Source organism: Colossoma macropomum, unplaced genomic scaffold (genome assembly GCF_904425465.1).
Source record: "Colossoma macropomum unplaced genomic scaffold, Colossoma_macropomum, whole genome shotgun sequence".
Classification (NCBI taxonomy): domain Eukaryota; kingdom Metazoa; phylum Chordata; class Actinopteri; order Characiformes; family Serrasalmidae; genus Colossoma; species Colossoma macropomum.
The window spans coordinates 20,464-47,180 of NW_023495809.1; the positions used below are offsets into that span (position 1 = coordinate 20,464).

Consider the following 26,717-nt stretch of genomic DNA (forward strand, 5'->3'; position numbering starts at 1 on the left):
ACATTAATTGAGCACAGCAGCTCCCATAAACATTGGGTGAAAATTTCATGCTGATTGTAGAAATGCTACAGAATTTCATGGAATAAAGTCTCTTCACATTTACTTACACTCATCACTCATTACCCACTAGTCCCTTGCTTTTAAATTATTTATTTTGGCAGACTACAGACTTAACAGCACACAGAAGATCTACTGTTCTTCATGGGCTTCCCTTGCACTTGAGAAAGCGTCCTTCACTTTCCAAGACTATTTTGGTAAATTACTTTCCTCACTGTTATAAAATACAGAATTACTGACTTTGCTGTACTGAAACATGCAGCTTATGAAACAGGCCGCTGCTTTAGCTTTAACCATAAAGAAGAGAAAGCTAGTTCTTTGTGAATGTTTGTAATAGCATGTGTTTTAATACTTATACACAATATTAGTTGTAATATTATTTGTGTTCTGTAGGATACTGAGGCGTTAGAAGATCACACAAAGGACATGAAAATGGGGATCCTTGAAGTGGTGAAGGACAGTGCTGCCCCATCAAGATCACTGCCCAGTGTGGTCAATTTTGCAGTTGTACTGGAAGAGCAGGTAGTCATGGATAACTTGCAAGACTTCACAAATGCCTTCACTTTTCTGTTCGGTCTGTTGGATGCACTTAACATAGAGTACTGTAAGGACCTAAAGTACACATTTGAAGAGGTCCAGAAAGTCTTCCTCCACCTTGGAAATAAGTGCACTGCAAGAGTGAAATCTCTAAAAAACAAGTTATTGCACATGTAAGTAGTACATGTACATCAGTGGGTTTTTTGTTTGTTTGTTTGTTTGTTTGTTTTCTTGTTTGGCACTGCTGTTTTGACAGCAAGCAATTATTGTGTTTGCAGATGTTGATTGTGGTGAGTGTGATACATTTGTAACATTGTTACATTTGTAAATTCCTTAAATTGATATGGTAAAGTGGATATAGGAAGTTAGAGACAAATGTTGAATGCTGAACTTAAGAAGTAAGCACAGACTTTTTTTTTCTGCAATGCAAAAAGAGCTTTTAAAGCAAGGTGTTCAAGTCATTTTTTTTTATAAGCAAAGCTGCTTTAACATGGCGTGTGTGGCAATATCTTTAATATCTGTTGCATACAGTATGCTTTAGTGTGCTCTAAAAGTGCTGTAATACTCTACAAATATTAAAATGTGTTAATAAAATGCATATGTTTATAATTTGCATTTCCTATGCATTTGCTTTATTATATACTGTATCTTCAATTTATTAACCATAGTGTACAATTCCTATTTCAGCCAACTTTCTCATGCTTGTTTCATAATTACATGAACTAAACAAAAGTAACTAACACAACATGGGATATATTGTTGGGCCAACTAGATATGTTTTGTTGAATTTAATTGACACAACTTAATTTTTTTTTTTGTTATTGTAACATTCTAGGGTTGTCACCCTAACCTAAAATAAGCATTTCACAAAACTTAAATTGGGCCAACTTAAATATTTAGATGCAACAGGTCACTAGAAAATTTCAAGTTGGTGAGGTTTGAAATTTTTTACAGTGTAGAGCTGGTAATCAGGCTGAGATGATAATCTGATTTGGCCTTTCTCACGGCAGAGGTACATCTATTTCTCAGTTGTCTGAATGTGAGCCAGTGGTCTCTCTCTCCCGTGCATCTAGCAGTGGACCAAGCTTTATTTCTGGCTTTAAACAATGAGGAAACTTCACTAGAGAACCAGGAACTTGATCTGCCTCTCATTCTTTGCTTTTTGTGGGGGGCATGTTTGTTTACCACCGTTAGAAATGATTTGCTAAAGTGGTTTAGTGCCAAGTCAACATCTGGAATTTCTAGTGTGAGGTGGATTTCACTAAGTCAGATAGAAAAGCTTGTTCACTAAAATGTTTCAAATTTCCTCTAACCACCATCCAAGAGCCTGTTTTGTTCTTGTTACTGTTTCTAATGAACTAATGAGTATTTTTCTTTGGAGGCTGCAGTCTTTGACCTTGGTATTAGTGACCACTGCCCCATTGGATGCATTAGAAACAGTTACAAGAACAAAACAGGCTCTCGGGTGGTGGTTAGAGGAAATTTTAAACATTTTAGTGAACAAGCTTTTCTATCTGACTTAGTGAAATCCACCTCACACTAGAAATTCCAGATGTTGACTTGGCACTAAACCACTTTAGCAAACATGCCCCCCACAAAAAGCTAAGAATGAGAGGCAGATCAAGTTCCTGGTTCTCTAGTGAAGTTTCCTCATTGTTTAAAGCCAGAAATAAAGCTTGGTCCACTGCTAGATGCACTGGAGAGAGAGGCCACTGGCTCACGTTCAGACAACTGAGAAACAGACTTATATCTGCAGTTAGAAAGGCCAAATCAGATTATTATCTCAGCCTGATTACCAGCTCTACAAACACTCAGAACTTTTGGAAAACTAAAATCCCTTAAAAACAATTCCTCTACCCTTCCAACCAGCGTTATAGTTGATCAGCTGATATCTAATGAGAAGGAAGTCTGTAGAGCTTTTAACACACATTTTGCTGCAGCTGGGCACATTTTTGAAAATACAGACTCAAATCTGCTGTTAGATAAAACTGACAACACCTCTACTGCTACCCAGAGCCATGGTCTCTTCACACTCTGGGCCTTCTCTCCAATCACAGTAGCTAAATCTCTTACTACTATTAATCCATGAAAAACTACTGGTGAGGATTGGCTGGACCCCTTACTTCCTGCGTCTATCAGCCCCAATTATTTTAGAATACATAACATTTATTTTAATCTCTGTTTTATCATGCAGAATTCCCAGGATCTGGAAAATAGCTCATGTAACTCCACTGCATAAAGGAGGTGAGGCAGCAGATGTAAATAACTACAGACCATCTCAAAATTGTCCTGTTTAGCTAAAATTTTAGAACTTTTAGTAAATAGTCAACTTAAATCATTTCTATATGAAAATTCTGTCCTGTTTAATTATCAGTCTGGCTTTAGAGAAAGACACAGCACCATCTCTGCTACCACACTGGGTTTAAATGATCTCTATATGGCCACAGACAGGAAGAAGCATTGAGCTGCCATTTTTATTGATTTATCAAAGGCTTTTGATACAGTTGATCTCACTCTTCTTTTAAGGAACTTACAAAACATTGGCTTTGATACAAACACACTAAAATGGACCCAAAATTACCTTTCAGACAGACAACAGTGCGCAGCACTGAGTAAATACAGATCAGATTTCTTGAGTATATCCAAAGGAGTACCACAAGGTTCAATTTTGGGTCCAGATTTCTTCAATATATATGTTAATGAACTTGCTGCCTCTGCCTAAGATTGCAAAGTACACCTGTATGCAGATGACACGGTTTTGTACTGTTCAGCTGACTCTGTTCATGCTGCAATAAGAAAACCGCAATGCTCATTTAATGCCCTACAGGCTGCTTTGCGTAAACACAAACTGAATGGCCCTCACTAGCAGCGCAGCGGGAAACACACTGGTTTATATTTATTGATAAAACACTCTACGGCTATATGCCAGAATATATTACTTCAGTGATGTCTGTAAATACTGGTGTTTATCAGACTCGCTCCAGTGGCTGGATCACATGGCAGGTACTGAGGGTTTTTACTGAACTGGGAAAATCTGCCTTTAGTTCCAGAGCACCAGCGAACTGGACCCTCACTACAGGAAACACTACCGCTCAGCTCTCTGGGTCACTCAGTTATTTTAAACTTCTACTCTCTGACCACCTCCACTCTGCCTCACACTGTTTTACCTGATTTTTTATATTTTCATGATTTTATTATTTATTTGTTATCTTATCCATTATTATTCATATTCTTATTTTATTACTATTTCACATTTTAATAAATTTGTTTATTAGTATTTTTTTATCTTATCTTCCTCTTGTTTTATTTTGATTTGATTTGATTTCATTCACCTTTACAATTTATGTATGTTTTAATTACTGTTTTATTATTTTTTATTAGATTTTTATGTATTTTTATTATTAATGTTTCCCTTTTTATACTTAGCCGATCTGAGTCTTCATTTATTAAATTGACTTTTATTATTTGATATGTTCTTACACATTATCAATCCCTTACTCTGTATTAACTCAGCAACATTGTAAATGAGGGGCACCCTCAATGTTCTCCGAGATTAAATAAAGACTGATTGATTGATTGATTTACTTTGACCATTGGGTGGATCTGGCAAGAAGTGGATCTCTCCCTTCTTTGACTTCTTGATTGCTTTGCTGTTTGCCTGTCCCTTTTTTCTCTCATTTACAACAACCTCAGGGCATCCAGCTGCCATCAGTCTCTGATGGTAATTGCCCATCTTGAATTTCAAGCTGAATACCCAGCAATACCATCCTTTGGTGGAACCCGGCTCTCTGAGACAAGAGTGCTTTTCTACAAGAGCTGTGGTTACAATTTCATAATGGTCTTTATTTGGATAGGGAGTGATTTTGAATATAATATCAGCTAGTTTGTCCAGTATTTCACTCTTAACGCCCTTGGAGATGAACATCACTGTTCCGTCCTTGGCATAGGCATCATATGCTACACTCAGCTGAAGTTCAACATCATGGGAGAAATCAGGAATAACAAAAGAATTAGGCCATTCAACTGAGGAAGAACTACTTGAGCTTGAAGTATCTGATGTTGAGTCAGAAACTGAATCAGAAAATGTGAACAAACCTTTAAATGTCACTCAATCGGTTGGTAGATCTTTGATATCTCTCAAATTGCAGAGCTCATTTCCAAAGTCTGGATCTTCAAACTGTAGAATGAAGTTTCCTTGCAAGCACAGACTGGTGTGCAGTGCTTCGCATAGCTCCTTCACTGACTTAGGAACACACTCCAGGGTGACACGCCTTATCTCTTGAGGTGACACAATAACTCTGAGGAGCATCTTTGAGGCACCAACAGCTGAACAGGGTGACACACACACAAAGCTGAAACATTAGAAGCAGCATAGAATGAAATTGTACCATGAGTGAGGTGCATGGTCTTCAGTTAGGGGGCAGTCGTGGGCTGGAGGTTAGGGAACCAGCCTTGTGACCGGAAGGTTGCCGGTTCGATCCCCTCGGCTGACAGTGCGTGACTGTAGTGCCTTTGAGCAAGACGCCCAACCCCAACTGCTCCCCGGGCGCTGTGGATAGGGCTGCCCACTGCTCCGGGCAAGTGTGGGCACTGCCCCCTAGGGTGTGTGTGCTCACTAGTGCGGAGGTCTAATTCCAATGTGTTCAGACACAGTTGGCTAAAAGATTCATTTATAAATGTGTTGTGTGACTAGGGTAGTAGTGAGTTAACAAAAGTAAAACAGTAAAAATAAGAGGAATTTTAAAAGCAAGCAGATATGTGTTTTACTGTATCATGAATGTCCTCGGAGTAATGAGCAGCTTTCCGTCAACATGGTATGCAGCCAAAGGGATGTAGTCATTCAGCTGGTCAGGATCAATAACCACAGTTACTGCAGGGTCTTTTTAGCAAGCTGGTAACACCTTAGATGCTCCACGAAGCCAGCTGTGAACATTTCAATAATGAAAAATATGCTGCCATCCACTAAACAAATCTCAAGCACTCTTCCAAAATCTGGTAGTCCACTTGTGTGCCCAACAGAGAGCACCATTCCTTTGGAATATTTTGTCCCATTTAAGTAAGCAGTGGAGGTGAGTGAAACAGAGTCCAGAGCTTTAAACTTGTTCAATATAGCCACACAGATATCAGCATCCAAGATGTCCACAGATACAACAGATATCCGCCCAGTTGTGATGCTTGGTTTGAAAACACTTGGCATCTCCAAATAGTATGCCAACATTAGTTGAAGTCTTGGGGCCAATGTGTGCAGAATATTTAAGTTACCAGCATCATGAACCACTTTTTAAAGAAAGAATGTTTAGCCTCAAATCTTATTGTCCAAAATTCAATTTGGGGACCAGCTTAGCATAGGGTAATGTTCCAGATGTTGATGTTTAGGGCGCAATTTAATACAATGAAAACCATCTAAAAGCAACTGTCTGTGGTCTGAGATTTTGGCTTGTAGGTAGCACAGGGTTTCTGTTGTGAATGAGGGGCTGGATAACAACTCAACAATGTCTTTTAATTCAAGAATTATATGCCAAGTCTTTTCACCCTCTGGAATGAGGTGGCCAACCAACAGCGAAAGACATCTCAGAAGCGCCCAGTTCTCATGCCCTTTGCCACCTATAGTTCTATTTTTTTGAAAGTTTGTTTGTATTATCTGAGGTCTGTTAGTTTTGTCACAGAATTGAAAGGGGAAAGTTGTTATTCTACCATTAAGGTCATTCAATGTAAAACACTCTCGAGGAGCTCAAGATCCCTAATTAGGGGCTCTAGAACCTTGCTGTAACCATATTCTTTTATGTTCTTTTATCTACAGTTTTGCACAACACAGCTAGATAAATTGATGATAATGTTGAAATTGTATGGGTAAATTAGCAATCACCCAATGTATACCATATACCTTTGAGAGCAGTTTGAGGGGGTTCAAAGTTTGTAGTTGTTCAGTCAATGAAGCTATAACAGAGGCATCAGTTATGCAATCATAGAACTTTATCAATGACTGTCTTTATATTTTGATCAGCAAATTCTTCAAATAACGCATCAATTATTTCCTGTACTGCTGAATTTAATATGTGCAAATGTGTTTGCATGCGGAGAAACAGAGTTCCCAATTGATGCTGAATGGATTTTCCATTTTCAAGACCAGATTCAGCCTCTGATACAGAATCAGCAAGAATATCTTTAGTGTCTGAAACAAAATCCTCTTCTATTACAGGTACTGAAAGAGTATGCTGTGCCAAAAGTTCTGGTGTGAAATTTTCTAAGGTGGAAAACTTATGATTGCGACTTCTATGAGCAGTAAAAGTCAACAGCACACTAGACCTGAAAGAGCAACCTGCAAATGGACATTTAAGAACCTCTCTGTTTCTCAAACGAGTCTTCAGATGAGTGAAGTATTTGTTAATGTCACTAGGCTCTGAGAATACACACAAATCACAGGATAATTTTGTTACAATCCTATAAGCTTCTTTTATATGTTCTTTCAAATGAATTTTAAGTTCTGCTTGGGTTTGAAAAGTGTTCAAGCAGTCTTTGTGAATACAGATGAGGCCTGAACACCTTCGATAATGCCCATGACGCTCTATGTAGTGCTGTAATAATGAAACTTACATTTCCACTTCAAGAAACGTTAAAGAAATCTGTCAAGAAAAAAAAAATAATAATTGCATGTTCTTAAAATGTAGGTGAATCAAATTTTCTCAAAGCTGTCTGCACAATCTTATTATATATAGAATGAGACGGAGAGAGTGGAACATATTTTAAGTGTTTTTACACTCAAAACTGCATTTAAGCTGTTAACCATCTCTACAAAGAACAATGAAAACCAATTACAACATTTTAAAAATCAGGAATTAGATCAGAAAAAATAGTGGGCAAAACAGGTAAGAAAATGCCTTAATAGTGAATTCACTTCCAAGAATAAAAAAATACATTCCTATGTTTGAGCTTCCAAACTGAAAGAATTTACTACATTGTTTTGTAAAAACAGTGAACTGATTTTTTTTTGGGTCTTGGTGAGAAAAAAAAAAATTGAGTCTAGGTTTTACAAAACTGCAATTGAAATGTAGCTATTTTCTGACTTTTGCTAAAATAATTAAATAACCTTCAGAATAAATAAAAATAAAGGTAATCATTGCTTGCAGCTCCATTAAGAATTAAGAGATGAAATATACATGACTGTCACACACACTTTATAACAAAAAAAAGACATTTTTCACATCCAAAAACAAGCAGTGCATAAGAGATTGAGAGCGTTAAAGAATGAATAAAGAGAAGGAGCAGTGGTATAAAAATGAATACTAAGTAATTGAGATAAATAAAATGGCATTTTTTTCATGGCAGTTACATCCTGAAAAGAAATACAAATCCTGAAACACTCAGCAGAGCTAATTACTGGCTAACGTGATCTTGGAAGCGAAGGTTTTTGTTCAAAATGCCAATTATGTGTTTTTCCATTCCAGTAATGTTGTACACTTTTATAATCTAATAATGCCACCCACCAACTGAAGTATCAGCTATAGATAAGTAATTCTTGCAAATTAATAATTAAGCACAAAAATAAAGTACAATCACATTTGTAATCTTTATCTCTTGTCCACTCCTTGTAAATAACTAGTCTGAGATTGTCCTCAGTATGAACCCTCTATGTGAACATACAAATGGAGGCAGAGTGGATGTGCCAAGTAAGTACTGCTGGAATGAGACTGAGGAAGAGAGCGTATTGGAAACTTAAAATATAACAGGATCACATATGTGCTTTGTGCTTTGCTTGTGACTTCTTATCTCTCCGATCAAACTGTTTGACAGTGCTGTTACAAGGTGGAGCCGGGATAAGGCGGAGCTCTACTTTTTCAGAGAAAGAGAAACCTAGCAGTGTAATAAAGAGCCTGAAGCTTTCACTTTCAAACAGATCACTGAAGCTGATTTTGATGCCCCGTCTGTGGAGTTGAATTTTCTGACTGGAGTAAGTCTAATTCATTTAATTTTGTTTATAAATAGAGATCAAATCAGTCTAGTAATGATATTGAGTGAATTTCTTAACATGTAGATAATGAATAACTTGCTATCTGCTGAGTAAAGTTGAAGAGTTTGAGTGAAAGTACAGAGCACAGCAGAATTTGCTGAAAAAGTGTTGATCCTAAATGTGGCACCCTAATGTTTTATGCGTTTTTAGTTTTAGTCTGGCACAGAATGGTAATTTTCATGCTATAACACACTTATAGTCACTTTAAGTTTTATATTTGATGTGCCACAAGGGCTGGTGTGACTGGTTTGAATTCTAACAAAACAGGAGTTCACATGATCAACTGTTGAACACTGAACCCACTAAACTACATAAGCTGCAGTGACACTGGCTCTCTGTGGTAAAGACACTGAACTAGGCACCCACAGAAGAAACGTATTGCAATTTGTTGACACACACACACACACACACACACACACACACTTAGACACAATTATGGGAAACTGTCCTAGACTCTGGGCACTAAAGACGGGAGTCTTTCCTGTCCTGAGGATTATTTGCTACAATGCCCCTGTTGTTGCTCAGAATGATCTGAATGTGAAACTGACTTTCAGAGCCACTACAGGGAGGGGCTCCACCTTTTCTGAGAAACAGAAACTTAGCAGCAATTATAAAGGGCAGATAAGATAAATTGTGTTTTAGAGAATGGAAATGGCTGAGCTGGATTAAAGCCCTCCAGGTCTGCAGCTGGGGACCACAAGAAAAATTTAATATAAATAATTTAGCCCTGTACCAAAGCCTAAGTTTTTTTGCTATGGTGAACGTCTTTAAATAATAACACCCCCACATGGGTCTACATTTTCTGAAAAAAGACAAAATTTTCCTGTACACTAACATGAAACCAAACTTTTCAATTATCAGTATGCCAGCAGATAAAGGTGACTTATCTCTTATGATGAACATGTGTTAAGACCTGGTCTGTCCCTAGACCTGGCACCAGATCAAACACTGAACACAATGTGACTGTATGAAACACCATAGATTTATGTTTAAAAGACTCAGTGGCAAAATGTCCTTGGGCCATTTGGAAATGCGACTTCAGAGACAAGCTTGTGACTGAAATAACAATCAAAACAACTTAGGGTTTTAACAGCTAACTGAACCTGAAAAAAAGAAACAGAAATACACAGACTTCCCTAACTTTCTGTTCAACATAGGAGAAAAGGGTAATCCAAAAGAAAAGGTGCTTATTAAAGTCTAAAAAAGAAGTTGTCACAGTGAAGGGTCAAGTTGGTCTGGACAAGTTGTAATTTCAGGTCAAGAGACCTGAACACCTCCTGGCTGTACCTTATCTTCCACTTACATAGTGAAAAGCACCCCCATGTGGCCAATCATGGACCTGACAATACTGTACTGTAGAAATCTTCACAGGCAAAATACAGAGAAATACTGAATAAACATTGTAAATCAATGTTAGTCATTTTTAAATATATTTCTTAACCTGTTTATATTTTGCAAGTCATGACATTGTTTAAAGTTTTACTGAAAACCAACTGCATAATATGTTTGGTGTATGTTGTTTGTGTGTGGTGATATCTGAAAAGTTATTGAGACATTTTTGTGACCTGTGTAAACCATACTGTTTTCAACAAGAACACTAGTATTCTGAACATCAAATATGGTTAGCTTTGTGTTTTCATGGTGGAACAGTGTTTAAAATAAACTTTATCATACTAAGTTTTAGCAATAATCTTATAACCATTATCCATCCTGCCATCATTTTATATCTGATCCATCTCTTATGCTGAATATGGTCATGTTTTGGTAGATTTTCAGTGTCTGTGCTTGTGTATTGTGTATGTTTGTGAGATCAGAGATGGAGAAGCAGAAAATATTCCACTTACTTCAAAAATACAGACTGGAAAAGTTCTACTGCAAATTTGTTGAGCTGGGAGTTGAAACTGAAGAGGACTTCTTGGACAGCATCACTGAAAAAAACCTGGAAGATATGGGTATGAATGGAATCTATGACAGAAATTATATTGATGTATGTATAAAACATTGTGTGTCAAACATGTTACCTGTATTTGTAAACATTTCTGTTCTTATATAGAGTACAGCATGTTTCAACAAGACAAACCAAGTCAAGATCTTTACTGTTATACACACAAGCAGTGAATTTCACTGTATAATTAAATTATCAGTTTTGCAGTTCCTTCTTAGACCCAATAACAAAATAAATATCTAAATGAAAAAAATACAGAGTATAACCTTAAATTTCTGTCTTCCTTTTTGCTACACTGCAATTCTGCTTTTGTCTCCAAAAGGGTTCAGTCAAGTTGAGAAAAACAGGTTCAGTCAATTGACAGAGTTCATTAAAAGACTTGGCACAGCAACAGGATTTCAGGTGATGAAATCACTTCAAGTGTATCAGGTGTATTACACATTCCCAGGATGTCAAGAGTACAGGGAAATCACAGGTAAATATAGATTCCTCACAGACATAAAGAAAAGACTTCCAATGAAGTAATTATTGTTATTGAGCAACTATAAAATGTTAACTAGTGGTATTATATTGTATACCTGCAAAAGTTAGAAACAGATCTATATGTCTCTGTGATTTTGATATGAACAGGAATGGACCCTAACCAGAACACTGTGGAGGATCTCATGCTGAGGATTTGCCATCAGGAGAACGTGATGGGTACTCCGATGTCTGTGTGTTTATTCACTGCTGAAGGAGTTCCGCTGACTGATGATCCTTTTTTTAACACATGTGAGTGATTGTTATTGCCTGTGTAAAAGGAACTGGTTCTAGCTATACTACATACTAATGTAAAGTGATAGTACTATAGTATGAACTCCTACAAATGACAGTGATTTTTTCAAAATATAGAAGATTTCACATGGGGAGTGTGGGCTTTAAATGCAGTTTCTCAGAGGTGGAAGAAGAAAACAACATACCCAGCCATCACCATGTCTTGAGATGTCTTAAGACATGTCTAAAGACACATTATGAAGACGTCTTAGGACATCTTGAGGCATGTCTTAAGACATGAAGACATGTCTTTAAGACGTGTCTATAGACACGGATCTTAAGATGTCTTGGCAATAATAACATCTCAAGACGTCTCAAGATGTAGGATGCATAATACATATTTTTAAATTTTACCTACATTTTTTTAAATAAATCTTTTACTTTTAAATATTTTAAGGGAATTTTAAAATGTAACATTATTTATAGCTAAAATTATAGTAATTATTTTTTTTTTCATTTTTTTGTTCTATGTAGGATGCATAATGGTATCATTTATTTTAATATATTGCATATCATTTTATAAACATACAAACATTACATACATTAGTACATACTACATTTATACATTTCAGAACAAATTTAACAACAAAAGTAATAATAATAATAATAATAGGCACATGGTTCCCAGTCTGTAGCTTTCTCTACAATAAGCCATTTTATATGAAACCACTAAATGATTTTGTTTACATCGCAATGACAGAATTATGCCAAGTTTAGAAAAATGTGGAATTCTCCTTTAAATGTTTCTGTTGCATTAGAAAAGTTTATGGAATCAGTGATATGATAAGTTTATTTGTGCGTTCATACCATGCCTTCAACATGGTGGTAGTATGAGGGAAGACTCTTATGCAACTATTTTGTAATACAGTGTTGCAGCAAAATTTAAAAATTTAATTCAGTGCTTTTAAATACCTTTTTATAGTAATTAACCCTTAATGTTTTAAAAATTGAATGAACAAAGCGCAGATATTTGAATACTGTAACCCAGCTTTACCTAAACATTCTGCTCTTCTGTATTACCATAAATACTTCATGAATTATATTTGTTTGAAATATCCACCAAATCTAAACATCTGTCTGACATTCATATAGTTTCATTTAAAAAATTAAAACTTGAGTCTCACCAGTTGCTCAGCTTCAGATGATTTCTGATGAGAAACATCTAAAACAAAACAGACACATGAGGTAAATGCAGCAAAACAACAACAGTAAGGCATAACAATGAAACACACAAAACAAACTGGTCATTATATATTACTAATAAATGTAGCCCAGTAAAACATCTAAAGCACAGATAATACATTTTAAAAATACTCTAGAAAGTACAAATCCACCGAGACGTTACTGGAGTAAATGTAACTGAGCAAATTAAAATTATTTCTACCCTCTCTGAGCTACACAGACTGACGGACTGTGTTTAGTCTCATTGCTGTATTGTTCAGTGCGCTGACCCTGCCGCACTGTGATCAGCGCGCTGACCCTGCCGCACTGTGATCAGCGCGCTGACCCTGCCGCACTGTTGATCAGCGCGCTGACCCTGCCGCACTGTTGATCAGCGCGCTGACCCTGCCGCGCTGTGATCAGCGCGCTGACCCTGCCGCGCTGTGTTCAGTGCGCTGACCCTGCCGCGCTGTTGATCAGTGCGCTGACCCTGCTGCGCTGTGATCAGTGCGCTGACCCTGCTGCACTGTGCTCAGTGCGCTGACCCTGCTGCGCTGACCCTGCTGCGCTGTGATCAGTGCGCTGACCCTGTTGCACTGTGATCAGTGCGCTGACCCTGCTGCGCTGACCCTGCTGCGCTGTGATCAGTGCGCTGACCCTGCTGCACTGTGATCAGTGCGCTGACCCTGCTGCGCTGTGTTCAGTCTTAGGTTTATTTCTGAGGCAGTCTTTCATTTGGAGCGCGTGCTAAGCGAGATCTGACGCAGCCGCGAGGCGTAAACAGACACGCCGCTTAGCCGCTAGCTAGCTAACTACATACGCTAGCCTACCGCTGGTGTCTTCACTCGGCAGATCAACCCAGAAATACAGAAACAAAAGTTTACTCCAGCTGACTGTCAGTGAGGCTGCTCATCTCATTCGGTCACTACTCACCTTTTAAAAGCAGAGTCTGACCGCTGCAGTCGGGACTCCAGTCGGGACTCCAATCTCCGCTCCGCTCGGTCCAGTCAGTTAAGCTAACTTTAGTCAGCTACGCAGCTGAAAATCCTCGTTTCTGGGAGCTGAAAGCGTCACCCGGCAGGCGGCGCTGTCTCAGTAAGGAGTGTAAGAGAGTCTTATCAGGTTTAACACTCGCTAAACTCGATAAACTGCCCGCGGTAGCGACCTGAGAGACCCGCTCACTGTAACGGCTGTAACGGTCGCGCTCGGCTTTAAACGGAGGAACGGCGGAGAGCGCTCGCGCTTCAAAACCGAACGTCCAAGCGGCGGAGTCCCGCGCTCTGATTGGTCTAAACTCCCGCCAGTCTTTTGTTTGTCCTCCCATAGAGCTTTTCTCCCGGTTCGCGCCTCTCTGTACTGAATGAACTGTGCGGTTTTGTTTCTGTTTGTTTGTTTGTTTAATCCAGACACAGAGTAGAAAACTGCAAACCCTTGAAATACATAACAAAAATCTGTTTATTATGTAATTTTACGTGGTGAAACAATACAGGTCTTTATATATTACTACTCAAATACATTTGTTTATTATTGTTCGTGTTTTCCAAATACTGGAGATAATAATTTAGAAAGTTATACAAATTAAAAGTCTAACTTTGGGCAGCCCTGATCTGCTTAAGAAAATAAACAGAAGTGTAGATGTTGAAGAGAGTGAACCAGGTGCTTTTTCTGCATTAAGTTTTGGTGGTATGTGATCTCTAAAGTACTCAGGTTAGCTGTTAAGTACATTCACTTCCTATTAGCTCAAAGTTGTTTTCTCTTGGTTCCTAGCTTGTTGTCTCTGGTTACAATTGGACATTTGAAAATAGATCAATGTTGTTTTAATCATAGCATGTTTTCTGCAAATGAGCTTTTAACTTATATTCTCTCATATATTGTTATATTCTCATTATATTGTACATTAGGCAGTGCTGTGGTAATCCTGGTAATCCTCAGTAGTAATTTTCAGTCTGGCAGTACCACAGGAATACCACACTCATACCACAGGACTCTTTGTAATGGACCACTCTTTGGTCTCAACTGAACTGTCTTAAGACACAACATCTCTGTGTCTGAAGACAAAGTGATGTCTTAAGTCATGCCTCGTCTTCAAGACACACAAAATAATTACTTCTTTGTCTTAAGACGTTAACTTTCATGTCTCAAGACAAAGACAGTGTCTTCACTCATACGTCTTAAGACAGTCTTGAGACGTCTTGGCATAAAAAAATGTCTCAAGACATCTTATAAATACTGTCAAGACATCTTAAGACATCTTAAGACACAGTGACAGCTGAGCATGAATAACAACAAAATGCTGAATTTCTCATGGTTACTGGAACAACGGGGGCAAGCTGACGATGCCTGAGCACTTTTTGAGTTCAGGCTGGTTGTTCATAAACAAGCCCCCTAATTCTAAAGTTGAAGGAAAAAACGTTTATCTTACTGGGGGATGTTTAAAGTCTATAAAACTATGATAATACTGCTAATATCTCTGATATATGTGCGGGCATTTAACATTCCTCAACTCACAGTGTCGTGTGTGTACCGGGAATATTTCATAGAAGGCATTACCACCCACAGTGGACAGCGCAGTGGCCGCCCATGGTTGCTTAATGTTTATGACTGACACCTAACTGGAACTGTCCATGCAAACAGACAAGGGACTCTGGCAGAAGTCACATCCACATTCAATTCAGGAGGCCCCACATGCATATCCTGCAGGTCTTAAGCTTCCATGGGATACAGGAGGAGAAGACCCACCAGACCTACCCAACAGAGTGTCTCTGTTAACACCACAACATCAGACATGGGGTTGCAAACTGGACCCTAGAGGACTGGCAACATGTTGTTGTCCGATCAGTCACAGTACCAATTGTTTCGAGCTGATGGTAGAGTTTGTGTCCTACACCATACTAGTTCCTGTCCCATGACTTTTGGCATGTCAGTGTATAAGTTGGCATATGTAATCATAAATCACAGGAGACCCCCCTTCCCAAAGTGTGGTGGTGGATTACTAAAATGCAAATAGATAGCTACATAAGAACAAAATAAAAAATTTATGCGATTTAGTGTGAGTTAGTAGTACATAATAAAAGATTAATGAAAAAGGGGTTTAGCAAAATTTTCGTAAAAAACTTCACAGCCAGAAATTAAGGACGTTAAGACAGGAACAAAAATAATGGAAAAATTTCAAGCTTTCCTGACACACAAGTTACATATTGGAGACTGGTAAGATTTACATGAAATGGCCTAAATAGTGTTTACTAAAATATGTATAAAAAAATTCAGTGTATTATTGGTGATTTGGGTTTCTTGAAGATAAATTCATGGTTTTCCAAACACAGCTCATGAAGAACTCTTGATCCTCAAAATTAAGACCTTTAGACCAGACTGACATGTTCCAAGCAGTGAGTAAGAAGACATAAGTATATATAAATATATAAAAATATTGAAATTAAATATTTAATAATCTTAAATATTGAATAAATATATACATACTGGAAGCTAAGCAAGGCTGTTTGTTGGGATTGAGTGTATATTTAATTTAAAGATTAGCGATGCCCCATCTAAAAAAAGATATGCCAGGCAAATTAAACTGTGTGAAATGAGAATTTCTCTCCTCTTCCATTGGATGCATTGGAACAGGGAATTCCCTGTCAAAAGGTTATGATTGTGAAAGAACAGGTTGTTATAAGGTGTGATATTATAGGCCCAAAGTGCAGTTTACAATATCTAGTAGGAACAACACAAAATATAACTTACACCCATACAAGAAACTCTCTTAATGAATGACAAGAAGTTGGAGTGGAATCAGTCAAACTGATATGGGTTGAAGGGTAAAGGCTTGAGCATATATTTAACAATTTGAAAATGTGTGACCACCATCAGAGTGGCATAAAAAAAAAATCTCATAAAAAAGGAAATGGTCATACACAGAAAAGCAAACAAACTAACTGGAAGGCTTGGTAAGGCTCTGAGAGCAAAGGCAATACTTCACCAAGGTCCTATGCTTATATACTACACTAATAGGTCACATGAAACAATGAACACACAGAAGACTTTTTTCTTTGACACAGGCAGTACACGGTACTGAGAGTATGTGGAGCTGTGCAAAGGAGGATGAGAGAGCCTAGTATATATGAGCATAGCAGTCTCTGAGGTAGCAACCAGAGCAGCAATATACAGTATACAATATTTGGTTGATACAGTAATTCTAGCAGCTACAATGTTAAAGTGAAGTACAAAATATAGTATTAAAATATAGTATATACAGTATTTCACAAAAGTGAGCACACCCCTCACATTTCTGCAATTATTTTATTATATCTTTTCATGGGACATCACTATAGAAATGAAACTTGGATATAACTTAAAGTAGTCAGTGTTCAGCTTGTATAGCAGTATAGATTTACTGTCCTCTGAAAATAACTCAACACACAGCCATCAATGTCTAAATAGCTGACAACACAAATGAGTACACCTCACAGTGAACGTGTCCAAATTGTGCCCAATTGTGTCGTTGCCACTTCCTGGTGTCATGTGACTCATTAGAGTTACAAGGTTCCAGGTGTGAATTGGGAGCAGGGCTGTTAAATTTGGTGTTTTGGGTACAATTCGCTCATACTGGCCACTGGATATTCAACATGGCACCTCCTAGCAAAGAATTCTCTGAGGATGTGAAAAATAGAATTGTTGCTCTCCACAAAGATGGCCTAGGCTATAAGAAGATTGTTAACACCCTGAAACTGACCTATAGCACAGTGGCCAAGGTCATACAGTGGTTTTCTAGGACAGGTTCCACTCGGAACAGGCCTCACCAGGGTTGACCAAAGAAGTTGAGTCCATGTGTGTTCAGCGTCATATCCAGAGGTTGGCTTCAAAAAATAGACGCATGAGTGCTGCCAGCATTGCTGCAGAGGTTGAAGAAGTGGAAGGTCAGCCTGTCAGTGCTCAGACCATACGCCGCACAATGCATCAACTCGGTCTGCATGGCCGTCGTCCCAGAAGGAAGCCTCTTCTGAAGCTGACGCACAAGAAAGCCTGCAAACAGTTTGCTGAAAACAAGCAGTCCAAGAACGTGGATTACTGGAACCATGTCCTGCGGTCTGACGAGACCAAGATAAACTTGTTTGGCTCAGATGGTGTCCAGCATGTGTGGTGGTGCCCTGGTGAGGAGTACCAAGACAACTGTCTCTTGCCTACAGTCAAGCATGGTGGTGGTAGCATCATGGTCTGGGGCTGCATGAGTGCTGCCAGCACTGGGGAGCTGCGGTTCATTGAGGGAAGCATGAATTCCAACATGTACTGTGACATTCTGAAGCAGAGCATGATCCCCTCCCTTCGGAAACTGCGCCACATGGCAGTTTTCCAACTCGATAATGACCCCAAACACTCCTCCAAGATGACAACTATCTTGCTGAAGGTAAAGGTGATGGACTGTCTCCAGACCTAAACCCAATGGAGCACCTGTGGGGCATCCTCAAGTGGAAGGAGGAGGAGCGCAAGGTGTCTAACATCCACCAGCTCTGTGATGTCATCATGGAGGAGTGGAAGAGGATTCCAGTAGCAACCTGTGCAGCTCTGGTGAATTCCATGCCCAAGAGGATTAAGGCAGTGCTAGATAATAATGGTGGTCACACAAAATATTGACACATTCAGCACAATTTGGACATGTTCACTGTGAGGTATACTCACTTGTGTTACCAGCTATTTAGACATTAATGGCTGTGTGTTATTTTCAGAAGACTGTAAATCTATACTGCTATACAAGCTGTACACTGACTACTTTAAGTAATATCCAAGTTTCAGTTCAATAGTGTTGTTCCAAAGATATAATAAAATAATTGCAGAAATGTGAGGGGTGGACTCACTTTTGTGAGATACTGTATATTATATATATGGACTCTAGAGCAGTGGAGACGTGGACTCTACTGGACTCTAGAGCAGTGGAGACTGTTCTCTGGAGTGACGAATCACTCTTCTCCGTCTGGCAATCCGATGGATGAGTCTGGGTTTGGCGGTTGCCAGGAGACGGTACTTGTCTGACTGCATTGTGCCAAGTGTAAAGTTTGGTGGAGGGGGGATTATGGTGTGGGGCTGTTTTTCAGGAGTTGGGCTCGGCCCCTTAGTTCCAGTGAAAGGAGCTCTTAATGCTTCAGCACCAAGAGATTTTGGACAATTTCATACTCCCAACTTTGTGGGAACAGTTTGGGGACGGCCCCTTCCTGTTCCAACATGACTGCACACCAGTGCACAAAGCAACTCCATAAAGACATGGATGAGCGAGTTTGGTGTGGAAGAACTCGACTGGCCTGCACAGAGTCCTGACCTCAACCCGATAGAACACCTTTGGGATGAATTAGAGGAGAGACTGTGAGCCAGGCCTTCTCGACCAACATCAGTGTCTGACCTCACAAATGCGCTTCTAGAAGAAGGTCAAAAATTCCCATAAACACTCCTAAACCTTGTGGAAAGCCTTCCCAGAAGAGCTGAAGCTGTTATAGCTGCAAAGGGTGGGCCGACATCATATTAAACCCAATGAATCAAGAATGGGATGTCGCTCAACTTCATATGTGTGTGAAGGCAGACGAGCAAATATTTTTGGCAATGTAGTCTATATATATATATATATATATATATATATATATTATAAAATATTAAACGTGTATACACAGGTGATGTGAATCAGTAGTCCGATGGAGAGTCATGCGAGGGAGATCAGAGGTCATGTGATCAGGTGAGGTGTTCTGGGAGATGGAGTCCAGAGGCTGGGGAGTAGTGACAGCGGGAATGGAGGGAAGCGTGACAATATGAGGATAGTACTTGACAGAGTGTAGCCCATTGCTCCATGGGAGGGGGTAAAAGGATCATATAACTAAAGTTACTTTGATGTAAAAGATTCATTTTTACTACCATGATGCAGGCCTGCAGAGAGGTAGGCAATTGTGTTCAATTAGAGGTATCTGTTTAAATTTTTGTGAGCCCTCTATTTAAGTTTTATCTATGTTATTCATGAAAGGGTATATATCTACTAGCAAAAATGTCAAACCATCAATATAGGTGCTGAATGGGACAGGAGCAGGTTTATCCCAATTTATCTTATAAGCCAAAATCATTAATTAATCTAAGCAGGGGTGGTATGGAATCTATTAGATTGTTTAAATAGCAGAATACCATCTGCATATAAGGAAATATGATGTCAGGACTTACAAGTCAGTTTACACATTGCTTGGCCTAGGGGTTTTAGTGATATAACGAACAAGAGGCCGGACAAAGGGCACCCTTGGTGAGTGCCACGTCCCAACAGTGTTTCACCTCTCGTTAAATGCTTTGTTGCCTTGTCACTGTGTTTTGTTTTATTGCAGAACTAATCCATGTGTGTGTGTGTAATTATGTTGAGTATATTTTAATAGTTTTTACAGACAGATTTGTTTTTTGAATTGAAGACATTTTCCTCTACCACTGTTATAGTCTCACTCTGATATTCTGTAAAGTCCTGTACATATCCTTTTTTTATCCTTACAGGGTCACTGAAGGACAGGCATATTGATAGTGGAAGCAAACTGTATGCCATATTTACACCAAAAGAGAACCTGAGAGATTCTCCTCAATGCCCAAGGCAAAATGACATTAGAAATGATGGACCAGATATTATTCGCTGCCACATTATGCTAAAGGTAGAGTACACTAAAACAATAAGTACTGAAATCATCTAGTTCAGAAAGGGTCCATTGTGTGTATTGATTTTTATTTGATAACGATCATTTCAAAGTGTACTAATTATTTCAATATGCATATTTACACAGTGTGCATATTTATATATGCTTTCTTCTTCATTGCAATAGAGGAATTATGAAATCAGAGTGGACCTGGAGGAAAATACTTTGGCTGACCTGAGAACGAGACTTTCACTGGAAAGTGGAATACCTGCACATGTGTTGTACCCCAAGTAATTCTTTGTTGTTTATGTTTATGGTCAGACCTGTCTTTATTGAATTTAAAAATGCAAATCTTTAAATAATACATTGCAGATTTTATGAAAGGAAATTTGGTGGTATGAAGTAAATGTATGAGTAATCTGTAACTTTTTTCTTTTCAACAGAGATGATAATTACAGCAATTATGGTGAGACACTAAAAGATCTTGGAATCTCTGAAGATGAAACAGTGCATTTCATCTTGTCCACATTTCATGATTTATCGTCATCTTTGAACGAGATCTTCCACAGTAATGTTAAACCTTCAGTTCCACAATCACAGAAGGGCCTAAGCATCTTCTTCTCAACACTGCAAGCCATTGTAAGTTCCAATTACTAATCTACCCAGTTTCTTTAAAAAATAAAATTAAGAATTGTTGTTACAAGTTTCCGTTCTGTATTCTGATCTCTTTGTCAACTGGTAATGACTTCCACAGACATAAGATTCCCGTACAATATCAGGTTCATGTGTGAATACCTGAAAGTTAAAACAAATTACAAAATTAAAAATAAAAAACATTAGACGTGAAGGATAACGATGGTGTAATGTTGAGAACAATTGAGAATTGAATCTCAGTTTTTAGCAGTTCCTTGTCCTATAATAATAATAGTTCTTTATTTGGTTACTTAGTTAACAGGATGTCTTTTTAGACTATGAATGACTTCATAAAACTTTTCTCTTCTACCCAGTTTTACTTTTTCTTTTAACACTTTCAACACAGAACACAAATCTCACTGATATCACCCTCTTCAGATTTTCGATATGAACATAAAATGTTTTCCTTTTTTTAATGGAACAAATTTGTCTCTTCTTATATCCATTACATTTGTTGCATTAACTAGATTTTCTACATTGAACACTAACATTTCTACATTAGTCAGTACAGTCTAGTTTTAGCCATATTGCAAACAGATTAAACTTGGTTTTACCTGGTTGTATGGCAACTGTTGTCCATCTGCTTGCATTCCGACTCATCATAACTCTAATATTACTCCAGGCCTAAGATCATGTGGGTCACCTGAATGTCAAAGTTAGCAGGGCCAGACAAACACAGGAACTATCAGCAACACTACTGCCATGCTCCCTGTCAGTCATGTTTGTGGCTGCAGCATCTGCTCTACGTCTCCAGTCATAGCTTAAAGCTATTGGAATTTTACAGTCAAATCATAAACGTGCTTCTGATGCTTATGACTAGCCTTTATTGCTGCCCAAGCATGATTGTGGCTCACTTTATGGGCTTTTGAAGGGCCAGTGGGTGACTCAAGAATGGGTCTGTCAAATCAGATGAATTATATTCTGTGTTCACATGAACTTTATTAAATCAGCTGAAACACAACCATAACATTGTGTAGTTTCTTTTCTAGGCAGAGTAACCCTTTTCTCTCTTTTTGCTCATGCCCAAGTCTGTCATTGGACATTCTCATTATTGAGACATCCTGACATCTCTCCCTTCAGACATTACTGCTATCACTTTATGAATGTACAAACTTCAATAACAATAAATTTAACTTCCATAAATTCCACAGTAACATAGAAAAATGTATTTTCCAATGTCATATAGAATAATATTTCTAAAAAGGAGGCTGAAATAATGAAGCACATTTTTTTCTCTGAACTTAACATCTTGTCCTTGTTCACCCTAAATCACTGCGTGTTCTGCTACCCCACTCTATAATGAAACTGAAGTTTCATTATACAAATTCAGTCTTTCTGTAGGTTTACTAATCCTTCCTGACCTGGTAACTTAACTCCCTCTGGAGCCTTAGAGGGCTCAAGAGGATAGGTGAGTCTCCAGTTTGTGTAATTTTCACCTCTGATGGGCTATGCTCACTTGGCACTGGCCCAACACTGGGGAAGTGTTTGTAGGTGGCAGTGGTTTCTTCTTTTCACTGTTCCATCCTCAGAGGGCAAAATGTAAAATGTTGAGTATCCCTCTCTCTCTGCCGTTTCTGGGCCTGTCCATTGCTTCTGTTCATCAAGTTTCATCAGCACCAGATGGCCTGGCTCCAAAGCAGGTAATTCACAAACTTCATTATCTACTCTATATCTTCGTCATCTATTATAGTAGAGAGCTTGCTGCCTTTTAGCTGCTGCATCATTTTGTTTGATGATGCTTTCATCTGGCCATTCAGGGTGGAGATTCTCACCCAGTGTTGGTAGTGTGGTTCACAGCTTTCTCCTCATTAACAGTTCAACTGGACTCGCTCCTGGGGTAGTGGATGGGGTTGCCCTGCAACACAGAACAGCCAGCAGCGGATCTTTTTGCAGAAGTATTCACTTTGCTCTCTAAACAACCCATTCTTCATGCCAATTTCCTGCAGGGTGATGCAGACTGAATATGACATGTTCAAAGTCATATCCTTGGCAGAAGGTCTTGAAAGCTTCACTGGTGTACTGGGGGCCATATCAGGGTCAATGAGCAAAGGTGGTGTCACGCACCCTTCTGGCCTGACTCACAAGGGGACTCCATTTCCCATAATCCCTTGGGAGATTACATCTTCCTCTGTGCTGCTGTCCACCGCTGCTGTACCTACCACCAGTGTTTTCCTGGTGCATATTCATCCAGAGCTCTGAATCTCATCAGCCTTAAAAATAGCCTCTGACAATGAATAGGCACAGGGTCCAGATCCTTGTTATCGATAAGAGCAGCCAGCCACGCAGTCTTTTTCGTTTTATGCATACCAAGACTGATACTGTGAGCCATTAGAACAAAAGGCCACAGGTTTCCATCCATCCCAATACAGCTGCAGTAACACCCCCCTCATTCATAGCTTGCTTGCATCCACTGAGACAGCACTGGGCTTTTCTGCATCATAATGGATGAAACTGGAGAAGTTATGATTGCTCCTTTGAGTCTCTGGAATGCTTTCGCTTGTGAATGTTCCCATGCTAAAACTGTGTTTGAAGGAGATCATAAAGTGCTCATCAATGACTTGGCCCAGAAAATAGAGCTGGCTGTGCCTAAAGACATAATTTTCTGTGTTTAGTTTGAGTGTCACTCTTTCCATGGTCTCCAGGATGCATTTTAATTGAACATCATGTTGCTCCATGTTTGAGCAATACATCACCACATCATCCTTATACACTTCAATTCCTTCCCTCCCTGCCTGGATCTCCTGCATCTTTTGCTGCAATATTTCTAAAGCAATGCTAATGTCAAATAGTGGCCATTTAAAAAATATCTGGCAAATAAAAGGTATGATGTGTGAAGTGGGATTTACCAAATGCCACTGGCCACGTCTAAAGAAGAGATAACTTTTGCTCCAGAGAGTTTAGTCAGGACTGCTTCTGTGGTAGGTAGCATGAATCTCTCATTTCATACATTCATTCAATCTCTTAAGGTCTACATAAATGCACACCTGAACGTTTTGTTTCATTACTGGGATCCTTGGCATGCACCAGTCTGTGGGTAGAGTGATTTTTTCATTTATTCAATATTCTTTCATTCAATGCAGTTCATCCTTCACTGTGGGAATTAGGGCCAGTGGCACTCTTTATGCTATATGAACTGCATTTGGCCTAGCTCATTCTTTAAGATCCATTTTTACTGGATTTCTTTTTACTTTTTGCCAAGAGAGCTGACTACAGTGTACATAGCAGCAGTGTACATAGCTCCCAGTGCTAATGCTAATGTCGCACTGAACAAGCTGTACAGCGCCATCAGTGATCACCAAAACGCGCACCCAGATGGACTGTTTATTGTTGCAGATTTCAACAATGCTAATTTGAATTCAGCGCTCCCTAAATTCCACCATTCTGTGGACTTTGCAACCCGGGGGGCTAATGTGCTGGACCCCTACTACGGTTACTCTGATCACATCTCTGTGATGCTCATCAGACATGCCAAACCAGACAAGAAGCATGTAAGAACCTGGCTGCCAGGAGCCAGGCCTCAGAACTGCAAAAGCCAAGCTTTCCCAGGCCATCAGAGAGGAAAGCATGCCTATGCAAAGAAAATCCATGAACATTTTCAAAACACTGCTGACACATGGTGCATGAGGCAGGGCATCCAGGCCATCACCAACTACAAGACATCTCCACCTGTTTGTCACAGTGATGCCTCCCTTCCAGATGCACTGAATAACCTCTATGCTCGGTTTGAAGCAAAGAACGGCACAGCGGCAAGGAAAACCACACCTCCTCCAAATGAACAGGTACTGTGTCTGTCCACAGCTGATGTGCGGAGGACTCTACACACGCTGAACAGCTGGCTGATGTTCTCACAGACATATACAACATCTCTCTGAGCACTGCAGTTGTTCCAATGTGCTTCAACCTGGACAATAGAGACAACTACACTATATTTCCAAAAGTATTCACTCACTCATCCAAATCATTGAATTCAGGTGTTCCAATCACTTCCATGGCCACAGGTTTATAAAACCAAGCACCTAGGCATGCAGACTACTTCTACAAACATTTGTGAAAGAATGGGTCGCTCTCAGGAGCTCAGTGAATTCCAGCGTGGCGATAGGATGCCACCTGTGCAACAAGTCCAGTCATGAAATTTTCTCACTACTAAATATTCCACAGTCAACTGTCAGTGGTATTATAACAAAGTGGGAGCGATTGGGAATGACAGTAACTCAGCCACGAAGTGGTCGGCCACATAAAATGACAGAGCGGGGTCAGCGGATGCTGAGGCGCAGAGTGCGCAGAGGTCACCAACTTTCTGCAGAGTCAATCATTACAGACCTCCAAACTTCATGTGGCCTTCAGATTAGCTCAAGAACAGTGTAGAAAGCTTCATGGAATGGGTCTCCATGGCCGAGCAGCTGTATCCAAGCCTTACATCACCAAGTGCAACACAAAGCGTCGAATGCAGTGGTGTAAAGCGCCGCCACTGGACTCTAGAGCAGTGGAGACGTGTTCTCTGGAGTGACCAATCACGCTTCTTCGTCTGAGAAGAGGGACATAGTTAGGAAAACAAATTAACCAAAGGCTCGACTAAACAGGTAAGTTTTTAGCCTAGACGGCTATGGAGGCTGTGTCTGAGTCCCGAACACAGACTGGTAGGTTATTCCAAAGCTGGGGGGCTTTGTATGAAAAGGCTCTTCCCCCTGACCAACCAAGCCAAGACTTTTTACAGATGTGCCTGGTGCAATTGAGAAACTATCGAGATTAAGAGTAAACATAGGCAGATTATCCCTAGCAGCTTTTGGACCAAGAAGAAGGACTTCGGTTTTGTCTGAATTTAGTAAAAGGACCTTGCTTGACATCCAGTCTTTAATGTCTTTCACACAGTCCTCTATCTTATTAAGTTCAGTTTTGTCCTCTGGTTTAGCTGAAATATATAATTGTGTATCATCGGCATAGCAGTGGAAACTGATGCCATGTTTTCTAATGATGGTACCTAGTGGTAGCATATATAAGGTAAATAATATGGGTCCTAAGACAGAGCCCTGTGGAACACCATACTTTACTCTTGTGAGAGCTGATGGTTCATCATTTACATTAACAAACTCAAAGCGATCACTAAGGTAAGACTTGAACTGTGAAAGAGCTTTACCTGTCACTCCTACTAGCTTTTCAAGCCTGTCTAATAGAATGGAATGGTCTATTGTGTCAAAAGCTGCACTACGATCGAGTAAAACCAGTAAGGATATGTTTCCTTTGTCAGCGGATAATAAAAGATCATTTACAATTTTCACTAACGCTGTTTCGGTACTATGGTGAGGCCTGAAGCCAGACTGAAATTTTTCATATATATCACTCCTATGCAGATGGGAACATAATTGTTTTGCCACGGCTTTCTCTAAAACCTTTGATAAAAAAGGAAGATTTGAAATAAGTCTATAGTTTGATAGCTCAGAGGGGTCAAGACTAGGTTTCTTTATTAAGGGTTTAGTTACACCTAATTTAAGAGATTTTGAAACATAGCCGAGGCTGAGAGAAGAGTTTATTATAGATAGAAAAGGCTTGGTTATTTCTGGCAAAACGTCTTTAAGTAAACCTGTAGGAATTGGATCTAGTATACAAGTTGTTGTTTTTGAAGATGAAATAATTTGGACGAGCTCTGTTTGTTGGAGTAAAGTAAAAGACTCCAGCGTCTCTGTAGTGGTTATACTGCACTCCGGATCTAGATTAGGTTTATAGGACGCTGCACTGCAATGCTGCACATTTTGAATTTTGTGCCTAATCAATTCAATTTTATTATTGAAGAAGTTCATGAAGTCAATGCTGCTGTATGCTGATGGTATCTGGGCTTCAGTAGCTGCTTGATTATCAGTTAATTTAGAGA

General features: G+C 39.2%; 1 protein-coding gene across 2 annotated transcripts in view; it reads left to right on the forward strand.

Moving 5' to 3' along the window:
* The first annotated feature begins 8,438 nt into the window (after positions 1-8,438).
* LOC118803045 overlaps positions 8,439-26,717 on the forward strand; it is a 64,397-nt gene continuing 46,118 nt past the window's right edge. Inside the window, exons 1-7 of one of the 2 annotated variants that reach the window (XM_036563540.1) lie at positions 8,439-8,542; positions 10,412-10,554; positions 10,870-11,022; positions 11,178-11,318; positions 20,025-20,176; positions 20,345-20,448; positions 20,602-20,797. In XM_036563540.1, the coding sequence (XP_036419433.1) occupies positions 10,419-10,554; positions 10,870-11,022; positions 11,178-11,318; positions 20,025-20,176; positions 20,345-20,448; positions 20,602-20,797 (882 nt within the window). In that variant the 5' untranslated portion in view covers positions 8,439-8,542; positions 10,412-10,418. The remainder of the gene's footprint in view (positions 8,543-10,411; positions 10,555-10,869; positions 11,023-11,177; positions 11,319-20,024; positions 20,177-20,344; positions 20,449-20,601; positions 20,798-26,717) is intronic. The other variant, XM_036563541.1, reaches the window with a different exon arrangement.